The 12,211-nt window shown below is 50.8% G+C and overlaps 3 protein-coding genes across 3 annotated transcripts; all 3 read left to right on the top strand.

Moving 5' to 3' along the window:
• Window positions 1-1,230: 1,230 nt before the first annotated feature.
• TGAM01_v202373 (hypothetical protein) lies at window positions 1,231-2,389 on the top strand (the record flags this gene model as incomplete). The annotated part of the gene is made up of 3 exons (XM_018804928.1): window positions 1,231-1,747; window positions 1,821-2,110; window positions 2,165-2,389. 3 exons carry the CDS (start codon window positions 1,231-1,233, stop codon window positions 2,387-2,389), a joined length of 1,032 nt encoding a protein of 343 aa, XP_018661919.1.
• Window positions 2,390-5,367: 2,978 nt separating this feature from the next.
• TGAM01_v202372 (cellular nucleic acid-binding protein) lies at window positions 5,368-6,223 on the top strand (the record flags this gene model as incomplete). Its single annotated transcript, XM_018804929.1, has 4 exons — window positions 5,368-5,461; window positions 5,530-5,541; window positions 5,602-5,765; window positions 5,825-6,223. 4 exons carry the CDS (start codon window positions 5,368-5,370, stop codon window positions 6,221-6,223), a joined length of 669 nt encoding a protein of 222 aa, XP_018661920.1.
• Window positions 6,224-8,757: 2,534 nt separating this feature from the next.
• On the top strand, window positions 8,758-11,710 carry TGAM01_v202371 (hypothetical protein; the record flags this gene model as incomplete). The annotated part of the gene is made up of 5 exons (XM_018804930.1): window positions 8,758-8,989; window positions 9,070-9,593; window positions 9,656-9,952; window positions 10,023-10,227; window positions 10,284-11,710. 5 exons carry the CDS (start codon window positions 8,758-8,760, stop codon window positions 11,708-11,710), a joined length of 2,685 nt encoding a protein of 894 aa, XP_018661921.1.
• Window positions 11,711-12,211: the final 501 nt, after the last annotated feature.

Here is a 12,211-nt window from a genome sequence, read left to right as displayed (position 1 = left end):
CAACCGCAGCAAAGCTGGGGAAAAGACTCCGCACAATCGGCAATCTTGCCCAGACCGGACCAGAATAGACCAGCCCAGCCCAGCCTCGATCACAGACGCTCAACGACGCCACAAGTGTATCCTCCCCGAGAACAGGATTGTTTGCTCCTCCGGCCCCCTTGGCCGTGATGGACCGCGTCAAACAATCGGTGCGCATCGCGAAACAATCAATTTGGGCGAGGGAGTGGCGCCGTGTCGTCTCCAGCGCCGTCTATTGGCGGTGGAGCAGCGCAGGATGAAACGCGGCCGTCTTTTCTCCACGGCCAACCCTGGCCCCAGCCCCTGGTTTTGCAGCACCTGCTACACGCCTCTTTGAACCCCTGCGCAGCGTCGAGATCAGCTCTTGACACATGGTGGCTGCGGCGGGTAATACGAGGGCCCTGGCCCGGGATGCTTTGCTTTTACTGTGCTTTGGTATGCTCTGCTTGGGGTATGCTTGCTTTGCCTTGGCCTCCTGGTCTGTTCCCGACTGAGGCTGTGAGCGAGGTTCGGGTTCCGGGTCCAGCCCAGCCCGTGTGCGCGGGCCAGAGATTGAACGGCGGCGACCGGTTTAATGAGCCTGTAGGTTTCTATTTTGGCCCAGCTTCGATGTTTGCTCCGCCTGGCCTGCCATTCGTCCCGCCTCTCTCTTTTTTCTTTTTCCTTCCTTTCTTGCAAAGACAGCTGCAGGGCGGGTTTTCCGTCTTACATGTTTTGCGCTCGTTGGTTCGGATTCTTACGTCTTTCTCGTAATCCGGAGGTTTGAGGGCTGCCCTTCCAGCTGGTTTCTGGATTTGCTACTTGCTTCTCTTTTTCTCTATACAACCAATGTATTGAGATAGCCTCGTACACCCGTTCCTTTGTGCTTCTTCTTCTTCTTCTTGCTGCTCTCTGTTGATCCTACTCCTTTCGTTTAATCCTCTTACAGCGACTTTGAACCTCAGTCTCTTTCCCTCTATTTCGTCGTTCTCTTTTTCTCATTGAGCAGGATCTCACTTTTTCGTCGGTCATTCTGCCCAAACACCTCGATATCGCTCGTTGATTCACATACGTTCCTTTTTTTTTTCTTGTTTCGATATTCAACGATTCCCCGATTCCTTCAACGACTGCGGCTGTGCTGTGACTGAACTAGGACAAATACATACCCACCTACCAACCAATTGCTCCATTTCATGATATAAGTCAAAACAGCATAGCCACCGAATTCACAACATGGCGTCTGATAGAAGCATGGAGCAGCTTCGCGACGAGCTCCTTCGAAGAGCGCGGGGAGATAGACGAGCAGATACTCCTACAGACCGAAACCAGATGCTAGCGGAGCGCCGACGAACCATGCTGCGGGACATGCAAACGGATATGGAGCCGGACACGACACGACGATTTCCTCGGCGGCTTTTGCTGCCTCGACTGGCATTGGGGAGAAGGCGAGGGGCGCTGGGTGACGAAGAAGCCGCTCTAGAGAGCCCCAAGACTCCGGTCATTCAGTCTAGGCAAACGAATTCCTCACCTCTGTCGGCTCCTCAGCCGGCTCATCTTCCAGGAGCGCCTGGCGCCAATGGATCTCCAGAGTCCATGGCGCCCCCATATTCAGAAGCGCAGCGACAGGCCGGCAAGAAGGAAAAGAAGAAGTTTTTGTTCTGTTTCCCGTACATCAAGTCGAGGCATGTGCGAGTGCAGATTGCTCAGTGCTTTGTGGCTGCGATGTTTCTCTTTTCGCTGCTGGCAGTGTGTAAGTGGCGGCAGTTATGCCTCGGCACTGGATTATATTTTGATCACACGCAAAATGCTAATATGAGTTGTAGATTTGGGTATAACGCTTACGAAGCACTCTGTCATTGGCGAGTTGAACATCATGTTGATCATGATCATTCTGCTGGCGGCAGTCTTTTTCTGCTACAGCTTGGTCCGGTTATGGATGCTGATTGCTCGCGGGGATCCTCCTGAAGTTCCTAGAGCGATAGATCCGCGCGGATATGCCGTTCCACGTAAACCGATACGGGTGGTGATGGCGCAGGATGAGGAGGCTGCTGGGGTTGAGAGTGAAGCCATGAGGATGAATCCACCTGCTTACGGACTCTGGCGAGAGAGTGTGGTATGTTTTATATTGACTTTATTCATCGTGTATCTGAGCTAATGTCCAATCTAGCGGGTGGATCCGAATCGCTTTTTCTGGCAACGAAATGAGGGCGCTCAAGCTCCTGCTTCACGACCGACAACAGGCCCGAGACCACCGTCGTACGCCTCTGATGATGGAGTATCATATGTGGTCGAAGCGGTGCCTCGCTCCATTGCGCCGTCAGCATCGGCAACTGAGCCACAGGCGGTCCATCCTTCAGAAAGAGGACGAGCTGGCCAGCCGCCTCCGAGCTGAGAAGGACGTATCGCAGTTTTTTGTTTTGTTTTGTACGGGGTGTTTAGGAGGCAGTCACATGAAGGATTACGGATGTGTTTGCACAAGGGAAATGTGTATATAAAAGCATCGGATCGGAGGCGATCAACATGGCGTGTTGCGGCCTACCGATGGCGTTCTTGGTAATATAGGATGCCCATATGTCTTTGCCGACGTTCCATATGAAGGGACTTTCCATGATTTCCTAGCATGACATGCAAGCGGGAGTCACTGTAAAAGTCTTGGTAATTTTCCCACGCTCTTCTTCAACCTTCCCCACTTCCAACACCCATAACGGCTGTTAATATATCATTTTACTCCTCAAAATTCAATGCTATCAGTAGCCCAGAGTGATGCTGCAACTGGACCCCGGTGCATCATTACCAGGGCCAATCTTATAGCCTGTCATGGACTTGGGTCGAGAACTGGGCCTGTTCCCTTTCCCGGATGCTGAAGTGGCCTTGATTGGCTGGTAGGGGGCCACTTGCTGCACGAATGTCTGCATGCAGGGCTGAGAAATTAAATATTGAAATGGCAGTACTATATAGTGCTTGTGTTGGTGTTGGGAGGACCTCGGTCTCTTAATATCATAGAGTGATTGGACGCTTCGTATTTTCTGCCACAAAGTACACGAGTTCAATAAAAAAACAGCTGCCCCGAAAGGGCATGTAAGCTCCATCCTCATTGTTTCTGCCTCGGTCGGTGGGCATCCTTATTTGGCAGCATCCCTGGATATCAGATGCTGTGCTACGCAGGGGTTAATGTGACCAGGTTCGGGTTCTGCACAGGCTTTATTGACTGAGCGCATATGGCGCATGTCACGCATAGTGACTTGGCCTCCACTACATGGATGATTCTTCGTCACCACTTCTTTTGATGTTTACTCGTTCAATATTGAGCGTGCCTGTGTGCATGAGATATTCATACTCGAAGACCTAGTCAACTAGTAGTAGTACCCAGGCCTAGTCTACTAGAACAGATTGAAGACACGTTGTCAGCGATTACAGGTAGAAGCCCTAGTTGATACAATCACGGGATCGTTTTGGAGGCACCAGCTCTGCTAGTCCGGAAAAAGAAGGACACGGTGCTGCAAGGATAGTTGATATTGGGAAATGCGGTGTTTTTGTGGTGTCCTGAAATTGGGGTAGAGAGTTTATGCGCTGTGTGACTAACGGTTCGTTCTGCTGCCAAGCGGTACCTGCGTGTTTTATGGCGTCGATGCCAATACGAGAATATTGCCCTCGTTGCCTCGGTTGGTATTGGGCAACTGGCAACAAAGAACTTGTCCATGTTGATGCACTCATGTCAAGCCGTCTTCTGGGTCTAGTAACTGTGTGATGATGCAGAGGCGATTCGACAGTGGCCATGTCCTTGTACCTTACAGGTAGCCGTCGCCTCTGGAACCGCAGCGCTGGGCGGGCATCCACCAGCCCGCGTGGCAAAAGTACTCGCGCCGTACTTGTACATCCATGGATGCACGTTTCCCCTCACCTCGCCCCCAAGAGCGCTAGGCCCAGTGGTGGAGCACAGCGCTGCTGGAGCGGGAGGGCCCTGCAGCGGGTGACACAGTGGCATCCCACGGCTCCCCACGGCTGCGTCAATTGCTCCACGGCGACAAACCACAGCGAGCCACAGGCCACACACTCAACCCGAACGCGCGCGCACCTGCTGTAGCTGCAGGCTCCAGCCATCCAATAGTGGTTGCCGCTGTCTGCTCTGCTCGCCCTTCGTCCAGCCCGCTCCACTTCCCTGCCTTTTTCCTTTTCCCTCGAACATATTAAATCTCCTCACGACAAGAAAAATTTTTCCCTTTTGCTGGAAAATCTAGGATTTGCTGGTGGACGTCGCCGTTGTTGTCGCAGTTGTCGAATCTACTCAACTGAATCTCTATTCGCAAGGTGTGTATCTCTTCTGCCTTTTATCCCGCTGCTTGTTTTTCGCTTGCGACGCCACATGTCCATCGCCTGGTCAAAGTTCAACGGTTTGTTTCGCGCACCATGCATTATCGGCTGCTCTCCATCCTGCAACGGGAGCGCCCATTTGGGATCTTGTTCTGCCGGCGCTACATCTCGAAAGAAGACGGAATCATGGCGATTTGTGCTTCTTCTGCGCTGCTTCGCTGCCGTGACGGCCCCAGAGTTGTGCGGATGTCCATGCGCGGGGAGCAGCAAATCAAACCACCTTTGCGCCGCTCTGTGCGACACACCAACGTGGTGCGACTCCAGCTCCAACTCCGACCTCGATGCTTGATTCCTCGGCCGATCGGTGCCTGAGTGCATCATATTACATGTGCGTGGATGGCGGGCTTGCTACGGAACATGCTTGGATGCCTCGGATCGTCTGGAGCGGGATAAGCGCATCATCTCCATGGATTGTGCGCCGCTAGCATCTCGGCTCTCGGGCGCGGGCGCGGGCACGGCCCTGTGGTGTTGCTGCTCATGCGAGATGCATCAAACCGCCATGCACAGCTGTGACGATGACTTCTTTGCGCAAATTGAGAAATCCTTACACCAGCTGTCAAGCTGTAATATCTGCCGACAGACCTGGCTTTGCGCCATGTCTCCGGCAATGACATTATCCGACCGACGAAGCTACATCTACGCTTTTGACGTATGCAAGCCACGACGCCTCGACTGCATATTATTTTCTACAACTGCTGTCTCTGCCGGGTTTCTCTCGCAAAGTCCTCTGCAGCCGTCTCAGCGAGGGAATTTCTCGCTGCCAAGCTAGTCACCAAGCTTCCAGCAGCCCCGCGACAAACTCCAAGACCCGCCGCATTTAGTGGCTCTCATGGCTTCCTCCTGCCCGGCGCCGCCGTCGGCATAACAACATTGAACTTTGACTGGGCTGCGGCTGTCTGGACACTTGTTTTCGCTAATGGCGTATATGCATGGACTTGAGAAATATTCTGCTCGTCTGCTAACTTGACATTCCGGGCTAGATCAATATACATTATCAACATGTCTTCTCTCTCTCGTCGTGCTTGCTACAAGTGTGGCAACGTTGGCCACTACGCCGAGGTTTGCTCCTCTGCTGAGCGTCTTTGCTACAACTGTACGTTCAAGACCTTACCACTGGAAGAGACTCAATGGACTAGATTTGCTAACATGGTTGAACGATAGGCAAGCAGCCTGGTATGCACATGCAAACGACATCCCATTAGCTTGTCATTCTCTAACAGCTTCTCACCACAGGCCACGAGTCCAACGGCTGCCCTCTCCCTCGCTCGACCGAGGCGAAGCAGTGCTACCACTGCCAGGGACTGGGCCATGTCCAGGCCGACTGCCCTACTCTCCGCCTGAGCGGCACTGCCACCGGTGGCCGATGCTATAACTGCGGCCAGCCTGGCCATTTGGCTGTATGTTGCCTTCAATTTGGGATATCTGTGGAAAAAAAATACTGATCCAGCCTTTATAGCGTGCTTGCCCCAACCCCGGCAATCCTGGTATGGGCCGTGGTGCTCCCATGGGCCGTGGTGGCTTCGTCGGCGGCTATGGTCGTGGAGGCTTCGCCAACGGCCCTCGTCCCGCTACTTGCTACAAGTGCGGTGGCCCCAACCACTTCGCTCGCGATTGCCAGGCTCAGGCCATGAAGTGCTATGCTTGCGGCAAGCTCGGCCACATCTCCAGGGATTGCACTGCTCCCAACGGCGGCCCCCTGAACACTGCTGGTAAGACTTGCTACCAGTGTGGTGAGGCTGGTCACATCTCTCGCGATTGCCCCCAGAAGACCGCCAACACCGAGATCAACAACGAGGTTGTGGACCTTAACAACGTCCCCGCTCCCCCCGTGGCCCCTATTGCCCCGGTGGCTTAGAGGATCCTGACAGTGTCGTCTACTGTTCTCCATTCCTAGCTTTGCTTGGGGGTCGTAGACGGTAGACATAACCGCCCTCTTCCAGGGGCAAGGACTCCATGAGCTGTAACAACAGACATAAACAAAAAAAAAAAAAACCTACTCTGGATTCCAGGTTGTATTCTGTTACGGTTTTCTTCCTTTCTTTTTCAAGTCGATGCAACCCTTTTTCGTTGCATAACACCCAGATTGTGCTTTCCGATTCCGGTTCTTTTTGTTATATCTCCTTTTTCTTCTATTCCGGATGGTCGGCAATATTTCTTCTCATCATCGGCTTAAGCGGAGTCTTTCTTTGGCTTCGGTTCTTGTGGCGTCTGTTTATTTTTCTTCTTCACTCTCTGATCGCAGATGTTCTTCGTACCAGAGAAAGGCGACGGTAGAAACATACAATTTTCTGCAGCCTCACCTCCTGCGTGGCAAGGAATGAGCGAAATGACAACGGCAGCAGCGACGATATCGAACCCGTCAAAATCTTTCTTTTTTCTTACACACATTTCCTCAGAATTGAAGAGCGTCCGATTTTGTGGGGGGCCCTTGGGTACGCATGGGCCTCGTTCGAAACGGTTCCTGGGCGCAATCCCCCATCTTTCAAACGAATTTACTTTGGATCACATCACTCGGAACTACCTATATATTACGGACTGAAACGACAGACGCTGTCACGTAGCTCTTACGACTTAAAGACTTTAGGCACATGCGATGGATATACCCGTGAGGCTGTGTGTGATGTTGTGATGAGCTTGAATCGGCGGCGCTGCTCTGGAGGCCGCAAACGGGAACACTCGTTGTTGTTGTGTTTTTGGGCTGCAGATTATTGGTTTGCTGCTGGAGAGCAATTCGGCTGCTAGTGATGACCGTCACCTCCTAGAGTGAATGAGAGCGCGCGCGTGCAAAGGCGGTGGATGCAAGATGTCTTGAACAACTGGCAGTTTGAGGATGCTGAGAGGATAGGAGCTGTGCGATCCTATGGCTGTGCGGCAAATGGAGAATATGAGCGCGCCCCCAAGATTGATAAAGGGCAATGGGATCACGGGCATTGAGCAATGCCCGTGCTTTCGGAGTGGTTGGAGTGGTTAGCGTGGCTGCCGAAGCAGAGGGGAGCTGGGAGAAGTGGAAGATGCAGTGATTCAGTAAAATTATGAGAAGCGGAGAGGCGCAGATGAGGAAGATGAAGAAGAAATCCTGTCATGAAATACCCTCTTTGGCGGCGGCGGCAACTGTTGGCGCTGCGCGATGTGTTTGGTGTGATGATGAGCGTGTGTGTTTGTGTAGATGTGTGCATGTGTGTGTGTGTTGTTTCAAGTCGAACGAGGGAGAGAGTTGATACGCAAAGCGACTGGCGAAGACACGCGGATGAGGCATGGCGGCCAGCGAGGCCAGAGATCAACTTTTCTTATACCCCTTTTCGCACGAGGAAACACCCAATGCCAAATTCCAGGTAAGAGTTGAAATATGCAACCTGGACGAGAGTCTTAGTTATCATCGCATTGTGTGCTCACGTAGAGCAATATGAGGCTACTGACCCCTTTGCAGACTCTCCTGGATTCTATCATCTCTTCTCCACGGAAGGACTTTACGATGCCCTTTCTTTTGTATACACAAGGTAACGTACTTCGCACGTAGTAACTCAAACCGTACGAGTTATGTATTTGACGCAGCCGTTCTCCACGAATCTTAGGCTACATCTTGTAGCTGTAGTATCTTCCGGTAGGTGGTGGCTCTCATATCAGCTACGTGCGCATGAATATGCATGCACCTACCAGAGAATCCACCCATCTTCCATTCGGCCAATGCATCCAATAGCGTCGACGGCCCCCAAATCCGCGGGGAAAAAGAGGCGCGATGACTCCAACCAGCCAAGGATTTTCGTGGCATGTGCTGTAGTTACAGGCAAATGCCGTGATCTAGACCAAGCCTGTGTATCTGCTGCCGGCGTGCTTGAAACGCGGGGGCCGCTGTATAAAAAGTAGCAAGCTTGTTACGTTTTTGGTCCTTTTGAGGCTAGATGTAGTAAAGAGAGGTGTAGACAGAGAGCAAAGGATTCAAGTCAGCCTCGCAGTCGTAGCTCAGCTTTCATGGTTGCCTAGTCTATTGGCGTTGGCGCCGGTGTTGTTTCGTAGCATCAATCAATATTCCTTTCTTTTTTTAAGCCGCCGCCCACCGATGAGCGAATTTCATATATTCTCTTCGTTTTGACATTGTCTTCAGCCCATCCCAACGCTGGTGTATTGAACAGGCTGAATTTTGAATTCTTGACATCTGGTGGTTGACTAATTGCTGCCCTGAAATTAGCGTCTGGTGCACCTTCAGCTCTATCGCTTGTGAGACGAAAGAGGTTATACGGACGGGACTCTTAGCTTGTCTCCAGGACGTCGCAAGTCAGACAAGCATCTACATCGCAGCTTCTCATAACCTCCAAGACAACACTTCATTTGCTCTTTCCCTGCGACTTTGCAAGCCTCCATCGCGCCTATAGGCGACTCGACTCATTCACCATGTCTTTCATCAACACCGACAGCGACAACAACAGCTTCGTATCCCATATCAGTATCCGCTCCAGACGGTCGCGATCCAGACGGCGCATTTATCCGAGAAGCAATGATGACTACATGATGGGGCTTCCAGATCCTGTCCCGGTACGGCAGAGAAAAGAGGCGAAGCAGCAGACGCCGCAGGAGGCGATTGATGAGTTTTGGGCCAAGTTTACGACCAAGGCGCCGGGCAAAGGTGAGTTTGTTGCTGCGTTGCTGCTCTCTTCTTAGATAGTAAAGTATTGGCACTATTACTGACGGTGTATATCTGCTCAGCGACGACTGTGATACCGCAAAATCCATATACTGCGAGAGTGGCTAGAAAGAACGCCAAAACCGCATCCTCATCCACCACAACCCAGGCTTCTTACGAGACGGCAGCGGCTATGTGCCGAGCCAAAGTCGAGAAGATTGTCCAAGAATGCCGCCGCGTCAACAAAAAGTACCGGGACCCACACTTTGACCTCGAGGCCGATCTGAAGCTGGTTCGCAGGGACTGCCTGGAGTCTCTCTCCAACTTTGAGCCTCTCGACAACCCGGGCAAGGATTTTCGACCGGGAAGCGCCAAGCGTGTTGTGGAGATATTTGACAAGCCGCAGTTTTACATTGAAGGCCCGACAGCTAATGATGTGAGACAAGGGAGGGATGGAGACTGCTGGCTCATGTCGGCGTTGTGTACGCTGAGCAACAAGAAGGGGTTGATTGAGAGGCTGTGTGTGGCGCATGATCAAGATGTGGGAGTTTATGGTTTCGTTTTCTTCAGAGATGGAGAGTGGATTTCGGAGATTGTGGATGACTTTGTATGTTTCCGTTTCCCTCCATTATACATGACGGTGGTTGCTGATGTTGATGGTTTTTGCAGCTCTATCTCACCAAATCGGACTACGATGAGAAGCACTGGGAACGGGTTCTCTTTGACGAGCTTGAGCGTTCTAATCCGGAAGAAGCCTATCGCAGAGTATACCAGTCCAACAGCAGCGCTCTTTATTTTGCGCAGTGCCAGCATCCTCAGGAGACTTGGCTTCCGCTTCTTGAAAAGTGTTATGCAAAAGCACATGGAGATTATGCTGCTATCGAGGGTGGGTATGGAGGCGAAGGCATCGAGGATCTCACAGGCGGAGTTACGTCTGAGATTTTTACCACCGATATTCTTGACAAGGTAGGCAACGCAAATTTGCAATCTATGCACATAATGCCATGGGTATTACAGTTGACCAACAAGTTTTTAGGAGTATTTTTGGAAAGAGTTGATGAAGGTGAACCAAGACTTTCTCTTTGGCTGCAGCACCGGGGTATGGGGAGCGAACTGGGGGGAGAGAAAAGGCATCCTCGAGCTTCATTCCTACTCCATTCAGAAAGCCGTGGACATTAACGGTAAACGCCTGCTTCGACTGAAGAATCCATGGGGAAAAGGAGAATGGAAAGGTCCTTGGAGTAAGACACTCTCTTTCAATTCAATAAAGTGCAAAAAATTGCTAATACGCCAACAGGTGACGGCTCCAAAGAATGGACTGCCGAATGGCTGGAGAAACTCGACCACCGATTTGGTGACGATGGTGATTTTTGGATTGCATACGAAGACTTGCTCCAGAAATATCAGGCTTTTGAGAGAACTCGGCTGTTTGATGAGAGCTGGCAAGTGTCTCAAATTTGGACGACTGTGAACGTTCCTTGGATGCTGGATTATCATGACACTCATTTCTCTTTGGCCATTACCAAACCTGGCCCAGTCGTCATTGTGCTAGCTCAGCTGGACGATCGTTACTTCCGTGGTCTTCACGGACAATACAGATTTGAGCTAGCGTTTCGTGTCCACAAAGCCGGGCACGAAGATTACCTTGTCCGCAGCCAAGCGCCATATCGCATGAGGCGCTCGGTCAATGTCGAGTTGGATTTGGAGGCGGGTGAATACGACGTGCGAGTCAAGATTGATGCAGTCCGCCTTGACAACATTTTGCCTATTGAGACCGTCATCCGAAAGAACGCCAAGAAACGGCGCGAGAAATTGACGCGCATTGGTCTTGCGTATGATCTTGCACATAGCAAAGGTAGAGTTGTGGAAACTCCGGAAGAGAAGGCTGCCAAGGAAGCGCATGAAAAACGCGTCAAAGATAAAGAGCTTCGTGAAATCAAGGATAGGATCATTGCTCGTCGCAAGGATGACCATTATCTCAAGCTAAAACAGCATATGAGGAGTCAGAAGCAGGAAAAGAAACGAAAAGAGAAGCGGAAAGCTCAAGAAGCAGAAAGGCGGTCCATGAATGGGAATAGAAAAGACGAAATGGAGCACAAAAACAACTCTCGCGAGCACATCGACAAGTCGGACGAGAATCATGAACCACCATCTTCGCTTAATGGAGCAGGATCATCAAAGGCAAGACGGAGAGTTACAATGCCAAGTCCACCTGAAGATGCAACTGATCAGTCAGGCTCACTACCGGAACACGTCTTGCAAAAACCGTCGCAAGTTTCTCCATACTACGAATCTGAGAGCGATGACGGTGTAGAGAGCCTGTCTTCGTTATCTGATCTTTCTGATCGCGAGCTGGACTTGCAGGCTCAAAATTTTGGCGGTCAGCTGAACAGACGCCCCGCTACACTATCGCCACCGAAGTTTGAAGATGAGCTTGATGAGTTTGAGAAGGATCCATGGAATGCGGTTGTCGTGGTTGGACTACGGGTCTACCACAAAGCTGATGAAGAAGACAAGAACAAGGAGATCATCAAACTCAAGGTGGTTCGCCCAAGCCCGTACACTGATTCCGACGACGAAAGCACAGCGGCGGAAGAAGCCAAGAAAGAGGAACAAGACTCGAAGAGCAAGGGCTTGGATGTTGACGACAGTGCCAAGGATGCGACGCTGGAAGGTGGGCTGAAAGACAGGAAGATAAGTATTGTTGGCAATGGCGAGACGTAGATTTGGATGATTTTCTTTTGTTCTCACGATTCACGCATTTGGAGCTTTTCATCTTCTTGTTCGAATGGGTATTTTGTACTTTTGTTGCTGAGATTACGCCGTCTGGAGAGGACCGAGGAAGCAATACCTAATAACCTAGCTTTTCCAAATACTTTTATACAGTATAATTATAAACAAGAATTGATGGTACATCCTTGTTTACTGAGTTGATCCGCTTGAAACATTGCTTGCTTATGTAGTCTATAACGAGGATTATAACTTTAGTAATTTGTAATTTTGGGAGCCTGAGCTTTGTTGTATGTTGCACGATATGTCTTTTGATAATGATATTAATTTATTTAAGTCTCAAACTACTGCTTCTAATACTATTAGTATCGCATGTAATAAACAACCCGGCTAACTAGGCAGTGCCCCAGAATGTCAAGTATGCGTATGCAATTGTAGACTTGTCTTCGAAAACCTTCAAGGATAATCCTTTAGCATTGCCAACAGCTGTAATCA

Source organism: Trichoderma gamsii, assembly GCF_001481775.2.
Source record: "Trichoderma gamsii strain T6085 chromosome Unknown Scaffold_6.2, whole genome shotgun sequence".
NCBI lineage: Eukaryota > Fungi > Ascomycota > Sordariomycetes > Hypocreales > Hypocreaceae > Trichoderma > Trichoderma gamsii.
Note: the sequence above shows the minus strand (reverse complement) of the source record. Positions and strands in the feature narration are given on the sequence as shown.